The following is a 12,546-nucleotide window of genomic DNA, read 5'->3' as shown; positions in this document are numbered from 1 at the left end:
GTCATTGATGTAAATATTAAATAGCGTAGGAGCCAGAACAAAGCCCTGGGGGAGGCCACTTGATACAAGTCTCCATCTGCTAGACTTGTCACCCAGATGTACCCGGAATCTTCTGTTTTGGAGAAGAAACGATATAGTGTTGGCCACCCATGGAGGCAGGCATCTTGAGATCTTGACCAGGAGACCACGGTGCCAGACCGTGTCATAGGCTGCTGTGAGATCAACAAAGACAGCACCCGTCTTTAAATTCTTCTGGAATCCATTTTCAGTGTAAGTTGAGAGGGCCAGGGCTTGTTCGCAGGTAGATCTTCCTGGGCGGAAACCAGCCTGGGCGAGTGATAGGAATTTCTCTGTAAGATGAGAAATACGTGACAGAAGCAGCCTCTCAAGGAGTTTGTAACACACGGAGAGGAGAGAAATTGGTCTATAGCTGGCGGCCAGTGTTGGGTCTTTCTTTGGTTTCAAAACCGCTATAATCTTCGCACGACGCCAAACTTTGGGCATAGACTCAGATTCCAAGATGTGGGACAGGAATGAAGCGAGCCACTTCTTTGCTGCGGGGCCCAGGTTAAGAATGAGTTCTGGGGTGATGTTATCATAGCCAGCAGCTGTTCCCGGTTTAACCCTCTTCAAAGCGTCTTCCAGTTCAGACAGTGTAAAGGGAGAGAGTTTTGGAGATGGACAAGATACCCGGAAGTGGGGTGACCACTCATGGGAAATTTCTCTTTTCCAGACTGGGTCGATCTTAGCACGTCCAACTTGAGTTAGGTGACTGGCCACTGAGTTTGGAGATACGGGAGGATGGGAGACGGGAGGGGGTTGGCTACCGGCACCCAGACTGTGAAGAAGCTTCCAGGCCTTCCTACTTGAGTGGGTGAAGTTGAGACTTTCCGTGAGTTGTTGCCAGCGGGCTTGGCGTGCTGCATCCAGGGAGGCAATGAGATGGTCAGCCACATCTGGGTCGCCCGACTCATCATACTGCTTTAGTAGTTGCTCGCATTCAGCATCAAGACAAGGCGTATAGTTAGCACGTCTCCCACGAGGAATGGCTTGGGAAGCTGCTTTGAAGATGGCTTGGCGGATGCGCCTGTAGGAATCTTCAGAGGGGATAGAGTTAATTGGAATTGCAGGAATAGATTTGTTGGTAAGATCACTGAACAGACGCCAGTTTGCTTTCCGAAAGTTCCATCTTAGTTTCTCCGAGCACAGAATCAGTGGGAGCTGGAGACCAATGTGGATGATAGCTGGGCGGTGATGACTGTGCGGGAAGATCTTGAGAACTTGTCTTGTAGCGGGAAAGGCTTGGCCGTTGACTGTGCTGATCCAGCACAGGTCTGGTGACGAGTCTTTATTCCATCTAGCACTGTGAAAAGAGCCTGGTTGTTTGGGATCATATAATAGGGAGAGGTCATTCGCTGAAGCCCAGTCGGCTAAGATAGAGCCGTCAGCACGAGTGGAGGAATATCCCCAGTCTTGGTGATGACTATTAAAGTCTCCAACGTAAACGGCTGGGTGATTCAGGCTAGGCAGGACCTCGTTATCCCATGAGGCACTGGGAGGCTTATATACGTTGACGAGCTGAATAGATCCAACAGTAATGGAGTCGTAGAAGGTTGAGTGCACTTGTTACATACAATGCACAAGGACCTGGGTTCAAGCCCCTGGTCCCCATCTGTGGAGGAAGTTTCACAAGTGGTGAAGCTCTTTCTCTGTCCCTCTCTATCTCTTTTTCCCTCTCAAGTTCAGTCTCTATCCAATAAATAAATAATAAAAAAATTAAAAAGATATATAGACAAATACATCATGACATCAAAGTAATATTTCACTTTACTAATACCTGCCTGGGAACTGAACTTATATTCTGATAGTAAAAAATTAAAAAGATATATAGACAAATACATCATGACATCAAAGTAATATTTCACTTTGCTAATACCTGCCTGGGAACTGAACTTATATTCTGATCACCTCTTCATTTTTATGTTTTATGCCTCATGCTTCAGGTGTTTACCTCCTATGACTAAATAATACATATGCTTGCATTTTTCCTTGAATAAAAATGTTTCCCAGGAGTCTGGCAGTAGCGCAACGGGTTAAGCGCACGTGGCACAAAGCGCAAGGACCGGTGTTATGATCCCGGGTTCGAGCCCCCAGCCCCCCACCTGCAGGGAAGTCATTTCACAGGCAGTGAAGTAGGTCTGCAGGTGTCTGTCTTTCTCTCCCCCTCTCTGTCTTCCCCTCCTCTCTCCATTTCTCTCTGTTCTATCCAACAACGACGACAACAATAATAACTACAACAACAATGGTAGCAAAGGGAATAAATAAATATATATTTTTTAAAGTTTCCCTATAGCTCACTTGGACAGTGTGCTGCTTTGACCTTTGTGTAACCCAACTTTGAACCCAGCCCCCACCACATTGGAGGAAACTTCCTGTGCGGTGGTCTCTCTCCCTCTCCTACCTCCTTCCCTCTTTGTCTCACTCTTTCCTGTCTTAAAAAGTTTTTAAAAATTAAGTTTCCTTATGGATCAGGAGGTAGCTCACCTGGTAGTGAGCACATTACCAGGAGAGTCGCTTCACAGGCGGTGAAGCAGGTCTGCAGGTGTCTATCTTTCTCTCCCCCTCTCTGTCTTCCCCGCCTCTCTCCATTTCTCTCTGTCCTATCCAACAATGACATCAGTAACAACAACAATAATAACTACAACAACAATGAAAAACAACAAGGGCAACAAAAGGGAAAATAAATAAATAAATATAAAAAATAGGACTTTGCTTGGGGACATATTATAATGGTCATGTAAAAAGCCTTTTGTGCCTGAGGTACCAAAAGTCCCAGGTTCAATCCCCCACATTACCATAAGCCAGAAATGAGCAGTGGTTTAAAAAAAAAAAAAAAGGAATTCTTATACAAGTCTGGAGGATAGACATCCATAATCCACCATGCTGCGCTCCCTCTGGAGACTATAGTGGCCGTTCCCATTCCATTCTTTGCCTCTTACAGGCTCTGATGTCTGTTAGCATTTATTGATTTATGGATCAATGAATTACTCCAATCTTTGATTCCTCTGTCACAGATTTTTCGTTTCAAATCTCCCTTTGTCTTTTCTTGTAAAGAGGTTTGTGTTGGATTTAAGGCCCATCAGGATATTCCAAGATGATCTTTTTGTTTCAGAATTTTTAAATTAATTATATCTGCAAACATCCCCTTGTTCTAGAAATTAGAATGTTTAAGGACCTATCCAGTCAACTCACTAGAGAATGTTTCTAGGCTACTTAGGAAACTATACAGAACAGGTTTTCCTTTTTCTTTCTTTTTTTATATGACTTCTGTATTACTTTATTTAAATAAATGTTGATTTGCAGGATACTTACTATCACAGAATTATGTCTGCACATTTGCCCAAGATGTCGGTACGCCTCCACCAAAATCTTCATCCATCTCCACCATAGAGCTTTAAACCCTCAAGTCCCCCTTAGTACTCCCCACCCCCTCTTCTCAGTCCCTAGAGCTGCTGCTGTAGACCACAGTCCATTAAGGTTTCACCCTGTATTATTCCTGGCTTTGCTTCTTAGGTCCCACCTCTGGTTTATTTCAGTCAACGCAATTCCCTCCACTTTTCATATGCAGTTATAACAGCTATAAAAATGGCTTATGTTGGCGGTCAGGCGGTAGTGCAGCGGGTTAGTTAAGCACAGGTGGTGCAAAGTGCAAGGACTGGTGTAAGGATCTCGGTTCAAGCCCCCGGCTCCCCACCTGCAGGGGAGTCACTTCACAGGTGGTGAAGCAGATCTGCAGGTCAGTCTCTCTCTCTCTCTCTCTCTCTCTCTCTCTCTCCCCCTCTCCCTCCCCCTCTCCCTCTCCCTCTCCCTCTCCCTCTCCCTCTCCCTCTCCCTCTCCCTCTCCCTCTCCCTCTCCCTCTCTGTCTTCCCCTCCTCTCTCGATTTCTTTCTGTCCTATTCAACAATAAACGACATCAGCAACCACTATAATAACCACAACAGCAAGTCTACAACAACAAGGGCAACAAAAGGGGGGGGGGATGGCCTCAGGAGCAGTGGATTCATGGTGCAGGCACTGAACCCCAGCAATTACCCTGGAGGCAAAAAAAAAAGGCTTTATGGTATGTTGATAGATGGTGTGGCATTATTAAACCCAGGTCATGATTTTGTAATCAACAAGATTTTACTTTGTGAGGTGTGTCATATCAAAACTAGGTTGAAAAAAAATAATAGCTCAGCTCTAGTAGTCTTTGCAGATCTAAGATAGTGTCTCCCATGACACTGTCTTTCTTAGAGACAGTTAGTGTAGCACAGTTGTAAATCCCATCACTGTTTATCCAATACTACATTAAAGTCATTCTTGTCATTTATAGTAATAGATTAGAGTGTTCAACAAAAATGGTGATTTAGTGTCTCCCATTAACCACCCAGAACACTAAGTTTTGCGCAAAACACATCTTTTCTGACCCCCCCCCATTGTAGAAAGCATGTTGTAATAAATTACCATTTTTCCCCTGTATACTTAGCTTTGTCCCTAACAGCATCCAATTAACTATAAATGGCTAGGGTTGGTGGTAGGTGGGTCATTTTTGTTGCTACCTGGCCATCCACTTATTTAGAGTAGGTTTGCTTCTCCACTTTGCTCATCTCATGTTAATTCTCTCTACATCGTCCCTAAGTGAAACCAACCTCAACATTTGCAGAAATGTCCCTGCAGAGTAAAAAAAAAAAAAAATGAAATGAGCCCTTATTTAAATGGAATCATTTGATTGTTTAATGCTATACTTTGTGAGTAATTGCTTTACTGAATCGTATTCTGTATGCCTCTACTTTCATGTTACACAGAACTTCAATGTTGTTTCTCCTCAGAGAACCTTTGTTATCATTAGAGATTATGATTTTTACTTGATAACATCTTTCTTTGATCTTCCAAGGAATGTAGACATATATATATATATTGCCAGCCTGCAAAGTAGTTTTTTTTAAGTCTTTTCAGAAGTAGAAATTACTAGGTGAAGTATAGACCAATGTATGTAACATTCTCTCATAGCTTGGATGTTAACTGGGCCTTCCAACACTGAAATCATTACCAGGTTAGCTTAAGAACTCATGGAATGCTTTTTTCCCTAATGATAAAAAAGGAAGAATCACAAAGTGTAGGCTGGCATAACCATTTAAGTCATGTTTTCAGGTTGATGAGCACATTTCTATGCCTCTTAGTTACTGAAGGCCCACTTGTAATCTGGTCACTTTATTAAGAGTAAATGTTGATTTATATAATTCTTGGCACAGGAGTACATTTCCACATCTCCCCAAGATGGGTGTCAGCACACCTCACCACCCACCCAACCATTTTCCTCCTGCAGCTGAGGGCACTGTATCCCCAACCTCCACTGACTCCATCCACCCACTCACCCAGAGCCCTTTCAACCAGAGGATAACAGTACGTCAACTAAAGATGAATCCCTGTTATGATGTTGTCAGTACTCAATTACACTTAGGTTGAAGTATGAAGATTCTCTTTGTTTCCATAAGTCCCGATATAACTACTGTGTCATTATTCCCTACCTCTAGCCTAAAGTTTCCACACAGCTAGGGCTCCTTTGCCAGGGTAGAATGGATTCACACAGGGCACCTCTTTACTGATGGAGTAAACATAATTCCTACCCTTCTCACTACTGAGGAATTGAGTAAGACTGACAAAAACCAGTAATGCAGATAGTAAAAAATTAAAGAGAGAGAGAGAGAGAAAAGGAGAAATTATAGATCTTTCTGGAAGAAGTAAGTACAAATATAATAACTAGAGGGGCCAGGGAGTTAGAGAATACTTTCAAGTACCTTTCAGTATCAGACAGATTAAACAAACAAAACGAAAAAAAAAAAAAGAGATAGAGAAAGTAGAAGAACTAAGCAATATAGATAGTACAGTAAATCTGATGAATATATCACATTCTACAACTTGATATTAGAAATAATACAGTAGGTTGGGGGGTAGTGCACCTGGTTAAGCACACATGTTACTATGCACAAGCACCCAGATTGAAGCCCCCATTCCCCACCTGCAGTGGGGAGGCTTCACAAGTGGTGGAGCAGCGCTGCAGTTTCTCTCGTTCTTTCTCCTCTCCCCTTTCCCTCTCAATTTCTATCTGTCCTATAAAAAAGAAATTAAAATAATATGAAATACACTTCTCAATTTTTCCTACATACACAAAATATGATTATTTAGTTAGAAAGCATCAATAATTTCCACTAAGGAGTATAAGCAACACTGATCACAGTGCATTAAGATCAGAAAGTACTTATGAAAAACAGAAAGGTCTCTCCATATGAAAATGAAAAACCAAAAACCAAAAACTTCCAAACAACTTTTGGGTAAAATAAGGAAATATAAAGTGAATTTTAGATCACTTAAAATAGCAGTATAGGGTGAGTCGGGCGGTAGCGCAGAAGGTTAAGCGCATGTGGCGCAAAGTGCAAGGACAGGCATAAGGATCCCAGTTCGAGCCCCCGGCTCCCCACCTGTAGGGGGGGGGTCCCTTCACAGGTGGTGAAGCAGGTCTGCAGGTGTCTCTTTCTCTCCCCCTCTCTGTCTTCCCCTCCTCTCTCCATTTCTCTCTGTCCTATCTAACAATGATGGCATCATCATCAACAACAACAATAACCACAACAACAAGGGCAACAAAAGAGAAAATAAATATTTTTTAAAAATAGCAGTATAGGGGGCCAGGTGTTGGCACACCTGGCTGAATGCACACGTTACAATGTGCAGGGACCCGAGTTCAAGCGCCAGTCCCCACCTGCAGGGAAAGCTTTATGAGTGGTGAAACAGGGCTGCAGGTGTCTCTCCCCCTTTGTGTCTCCCTTCCCTGTCAGTTTCTAGCTGTCTCTATCCAATACATAAATAAAGATAATAAAATTTTTTTAAATAGCAGTATAAAAACATTTCATCTCAGATGCTTATTCCTCACCATGAGTTAAATAAGACAAAGGAGTCCAGCACTGCTCTACCTTTTCTTGATAACCTTTTTTTTTTTTTTTTTACAAAAAAGTAAAACAGAGCACTTTGTCTCAATATTTTTAATGTATACTTACATTCTATTAAATATTAATAAGTAAGACCATATTTAATATTTTGACTGCAATGTTAAATGATTTTAAATATTAATGAGACAGATAGGTGAGGGAAAAACAGAGCATCACTCTAATACTTGCACTCACTCCCAAGGATCTGATGCTTCACTGTGTCATATTCCCAATTGTGCCCTATTAACTTCTTTCTAAAAATATTTACTCTTCTTTATTTATTGGGTATATAGAGAGAGAAATCAAGAGGGGAGGGGAGGGGAGATATAGAGAGAGACACCTGCATCCCTACTCTTCCTGCTCAGGAAGCCTCCCCCTCTCCACATAGGTGGGGACAGCGGGCATAAAATTCAACCAGGATTTCTCCAGAAACTCACTAAGTCACAGCCACCAAGTTACAGATGCTACTATGATTTCATCCTGCGCTCCTTGGGCAGACGACCTCATCAATGTGTCCTGGAACCTCACCTCTCCAGAGCCCCTGCCTCACCAGGGCAAGATAGAAACAAGCTGGGGGTTTGGATCAACCTGCCAATGTTCATGCCCAGCAGAAAAGCAATTACAGAAGCCAGACCTTCCACCTTCTGCACCCAGAACATAATTCTGGTCCATACTCCCAGAGGGGAAAATATTAGGGGAAGATGACCAGAGGGTTCTGAACTCTTAATTCCATCAGGACCAGAAGAGAGAAAGAGGGGGGGGGGCAGAAGTGTGGGGGGAAGGACACTCAGAAGTAGTAGTAAGAGTGACCCAGAAATAATAGCTGTATCTGTGATCTTAGGAGAACTAATGCAGTTTCCAATTGAGGGAATGGGGACACAGAATTCTGGTGGTGGGAAAGATGTGGAATTATATACCCTTGTTATCTTATAACTTTGTAAGTCAGTATTAAATCACTAATAAAAAACTTTAAGAAAGAAAAGACTAAGGGAAATAGGAACTGTAAAATACCTTAAAATATGCATACTGTAGTCCTCCAACTAGTATCTCATTTAATAAGGAAACACTATAGTTATTTCTGCTAGTCTCTGAAAGAATTATCTTGAAGTGTCCCACTATTCTTGTTACTATTCCAAATATTAGTAAAGGTGTTAGCCAGTTCAGTTAACTAAGAGAAAGCATTAGAAACATAAAACTAAAAAAAGAACATAGAAAACCATGGAACAATTAATGATAAAAATAACTCCCAAAGAATTCAGTAGTATGTATATGAAGTTAGCATATAAATAGAATTGGTAGCTTTTATGAGCAGTCAGAAGACAAAAACTTGATAGGTCAGGTAGTAATGTTAGAAATGAAGGAAATGTTCGAAAATTATGGGAGACAGCAAGACATCTTACAAATTTGAGCCTACATGTGGGCATTATGGGCCTGAGGGAAATTTGGCGCTCTGGTCTCTCTCTTTCCCTCCCTCTTTCACTTACTCTCTATCTGAAAAAGTCTGCCCAGAGCAGTGAAACTGTGCATGTCCAAGATCCTGGAGATACAAAATAAATGTTCAGTAAAATAACAATATATAACAAACCCACAACCCACATTATACTCACTGGTGAAAAACTGAAAGCGTACCCTCTTAGATCAGGAGTCGACCTATTAAACTTAGTCCTGGAAGTTCTAGTCATAGCAGTTAAACAAGAGGAATGATAAATAATAATAAAGGGAATCCAAGTTGGAAGAGAAGAAGTAAAACTCGCTATTTGTAGAGTCCGGATATTTTAATAATCTCAATGTATCTCCTCTAAGGTACTAATTAATTATAAATAGAATCAGACATCCCTGATATAATGGGATGAGTAGGGCAGAACATCATTTTGTGGTATTCTTGCAAGAAATGAATAACTTCATTGTTCTCACAAAAAAACATTAGGTAAAATATATGGCTAGTATTCGTCAAAAGTGTCAAAATCATAAGAGGCAATAAAAGCCTGAGAAACTATTACTAATTGAAGGACATTAAGGTGAAAATTAATATAATTTGAATAGTCTATGAAATAATTAATAGCATTGTAGGTAATTGTACTCAGATTATTATATAAGATGTTAACATGACAAGAATACAATAACTGTACTCCTTTTGTAAGTTTTCTGTAAGAAAATTATTTCTAAATAAGATAATGATCATGGGGTATGTGTTCTTTAATTTGAGAGAGTTATGGATTGTTTTCTATTTTTTAATTTTTTTATCTTTATTTATCGGATAGAGACAGCCAGAAATCAAGAGGGATGGGGAAGACAGAGGGGCAGAGAGACACTTACAGCCCTGCTTCACCACTCACAAGACTTTCCCCCTGCAGGTGGGGATCAGGGGCTCAAACCTGCGTCCTTGAGCACTGTAATGCGCACTCAACCCAGTGCGCCACTACCGGTCCCAGGATTGTTTTCTTTATATAATTTTCAGAGTGACCAGTATTGATTTAAATTTAAGGAGTCCAAGAAAATAAGTTAGGAAGGTCTCCTTTACTAAATTCAAAACAAGCTGGCTTCTCTATCAATACTTCAAATATTTCCTGACTCTATAGGCAGTTAGAGACGTTTTTCTTGTTCTAAGTGTGAAATAAGATGGTCCTTTCAAAAGGAAAACATTACCCTGAGACAACAACAGTCTTGAAAATCAGTATTTCCCCCAGTAAAAACCAAAAGTTAAAGGTACATTAAAAGATAATAAAAAGGAGAACATCAAATGCAGTTAGTTCCACAGTTGGTAGTCTTCTCAAGGTGTATGTAATATCTTCCCAGGTATTCCGAAAGGATCTCATCAGTGCTATGAAACTTCCAGATTCTCACCACATTAATCCTGACAGTTATTATCTCTTTGCGGATACTTGGAAGGAAGAATGGGAAAAAGGAGTTCAAGTGCCAGCCAATCCAGACACTCTTCCGCAACCCTCTCTCAGGTATTTGCATACTTCCCACCTTTGACTTAGGGAATGAATGTTCCTATCATTGTCTGTATTGCTGCTTATCGAGAGACTTTGAAGGGCTAATATATAATACAGAATCACATGCCGTGTCCACCAATTCACTGGGCCTGGTGGGAAATTATACCAGACTAGGATAGATGAGTAGTTAAGGTCAAGCTTGCTTGTTTATGATATAATGTGTGCCCATTCACAGTATAAAATTGAAGTCCAGTGTGAAATTATGCTCAGATTTTGGGGATCAGGGTTTCTTTTTTATTTATTTATTTATTTTATTTTTTTATTTTAAAAAGATTTTATTTATTGATTCATGAGAGATGATAGGAGAGAGAGAAAGAACCAGACATCACTCTGGTACATGTGCTGCTGGGGATCGAACTTAGGACCTCATGCTTGAGAGCCCAGTGCCTTATTCACTGCACCACCTCCTGGACCACGAGATCAGGATTTCTAAGTCTGGCTTGAGTATTCAGTAGCATTTATTAGTCTTTGAAGAAAAACAAAGCACTCATTACATAACCTCATAAATGTCCCGTTAGTGTATAACCCCATAAGAAGTTGTTTTGTTCTAATAGAGGCCTCAGAATGACAGTATCTATAAAATAAGAACATACAGAATTTGTAAAACAAACCGAAGTGAAAGGAGATAGATAACTGGATGAATTAGTTTGTTCATTTACAGATATGTAGGAAGAAAGTTTAGTAAGTAGAAGATTTTGGAGAAGACTTCTCTGCCAGAGGAAGTAATAAGTTCAGCTCAAACATAATAACTAATTTTGGAAAGCACTTTTTTTCTTATTTGTCTTTGTAACTGGTTTTGGAAGACACTTTTTCTTTCTTGTCTTTGTATAGAAGGAATAGAAAGTAGAATGTCATACAGAGGGCCTCGTGAAACCTTCTGATTACTGTGGAAAAATTTGCACATCTATTTTACAGTGTACGTTAAGTTCTTAAAGAGTAGATATCTGTCCTTGAATTTTTCTGCCCACCCCCAGCATCAGATTCATAAGGTTCTAAGTCATGCTCTAAAAATACACATGGAGTTACTTATTCTAAAAACACTGGCCCAGGCTGTCCCGCCTACAGAGACTTTCTGTGATCTGTTAAGTGAAGTTTTATTGTCTTGTCCAGCGCATGTCCTGCATTTCACTAGCTTGTTATCATTGAGACCACCTCCTACTTCTAAAAAATTAGAAGAGCATCATGAATGAGTATAAGAATTGGACACTTAGGAGTCGGGCGGTAGCGCAGCAGATTAAGCGCACGTGGCGTGAAATGCAAGGACTGGTGTAAGGATCCCAGTTCCAGCCCCTGGCTCCCCACCTGCAGGGGAGTCACCTCACAGGCGGTGAAGCAGGTCTGCAGGTGTCTATCTTTCTCTCCCCCTCTCTTTCTTCCCCTCCTCTTTCCATTTCTGTCTGTCCTATCCAACAATGACGACATCAATAACTACAACAATGTTAAACAACAAGGGCAACAAAAGGGAAAATAAATAAAGAAATAAATATTTTTTTTAAAAAATACCAAAGAAATGACCTTAAAAAAAAAAGTCTGGTACTTTCATACCCTTGCTGTCAGTATTTTCCTCTACAGTGAGGAGCCAAGACTTCTACCTCAACTCCTCAGTAATGATGCATACCTTCCCCACTTAGCTAGGCTGATACCAGAGTAGACAGCAGAAAGCCAGGACTTCTGTCACTGCTCAGCAGTAATATGGACACCTCCACCCCTGTGCTGTCAATGGATGCCACATAGGGAACAGTAGGGAGCCAGAGTTTCCCCTCTTGGATGTCAACAGAGACCAAATGGTGAAGTAGGGCTTCTGCAACAACCTAGCAGTAAGGAAGTAGTAGCACCTCTCCACCATCAGCCCAATAGTCCATCAGAGCAATACCAGAAGAAAACAGCTAAAACACAACTTGAAAAAACCCCGAGTGCACATGTTACACTGCACAAGGACGTGGGTTCAAGCCCCCAGCCCCCACCTACAGGGGGAAAGCTTTGCAAGTGGTGAAGCAGGACTGCAGGTCTCTCTCTCTGTCTCCCTCTCCCTCCCCCTCCTCCTCTCCCTCCCCCACCCTCTCCCTCCCTCCCTCCCTCCCTCTCCCCTCTTCATTTCTGGCTGTCTCTCTCCAATAAATAAAGATCATTTTTTTAAAAACCGAGTATCATAATACCTAAAATGTCTAGGTTTCATTAAAAAAAAAAAAAAAGTACTTCTATCAAGAACTAGGATCAGTTTGATCATAGATAGTTAATAAATGCCAGAACCAATGTGACTGAGATACTAGAGTTTTCTAATAAAAATATTAAGGGCAACCATCAGAAAAATGCTTCAGTGGGCAATTATAAACATATTTGAGAGGGCCAGACAGTGGCACACTGGATAAAGGGCATGCATTACCATGTGCAAGGACCTGGGTTCGAGCCCCCTGCTCCCCACCTACAGTGGGGCGCTTCACAAATGGTGAAGCAGGTCTGCAGGTGTCTTTCTCTCTCTGTCTTCCCTACCATCTCATTTTCTTTCTGTCCTGTCCAAGAAAAT

The 12,546-nt window shown here is 41.2% G+C and overlaps 1 protein-coding gene across 12 annotated transcripts in view; it reads left to right on the top strand.

Annotated features, from left to right (window-relative positions):
* JADE3 (jade family PHD finger 3) overlaps positions 1-12,546 on the top strand; it is a 156,190-nt gene that overhangs the window by 106,760 nt on the left and 36,884 nt on the right. For 11 of the 12 annotated variants that reach the window (XM_060182470.1, XM_007529631.3, XM_060182472.1 and 8 more), the window contains one exon: positions 9,820-9,977. In XM_060182470.1, the coding sequence (XP_060038453.1) occupies positions 9,820-9,977 (158 nt within the window). Of the gene's footprint in view, positions 1-9,819; positions 9,978-12,546 lie in introns of those variants that run through there. The other variant, XM_060182478.1, reaches the window with a different exon arrangement.

The sequence above is a fragment of the Erinaceus europaeus genome, chromosome X, assembly GCF_950295315.1.
Source record: "Erinaceus europaeus chromosome X, mEriEur2.1, whole genome shotgun sequence".
NCBI lineage: Eukaryota > Metazoa > Chordata > Mammalia > Eulipotyphla > Erinaceidae > Erinaceus > Erinaceus europaeus.
The sequence above is the reverse complement of the archived record's forward strand: the minus strand, read 5'-3'. Positions and strand labels throughout refer to the sequence as shown.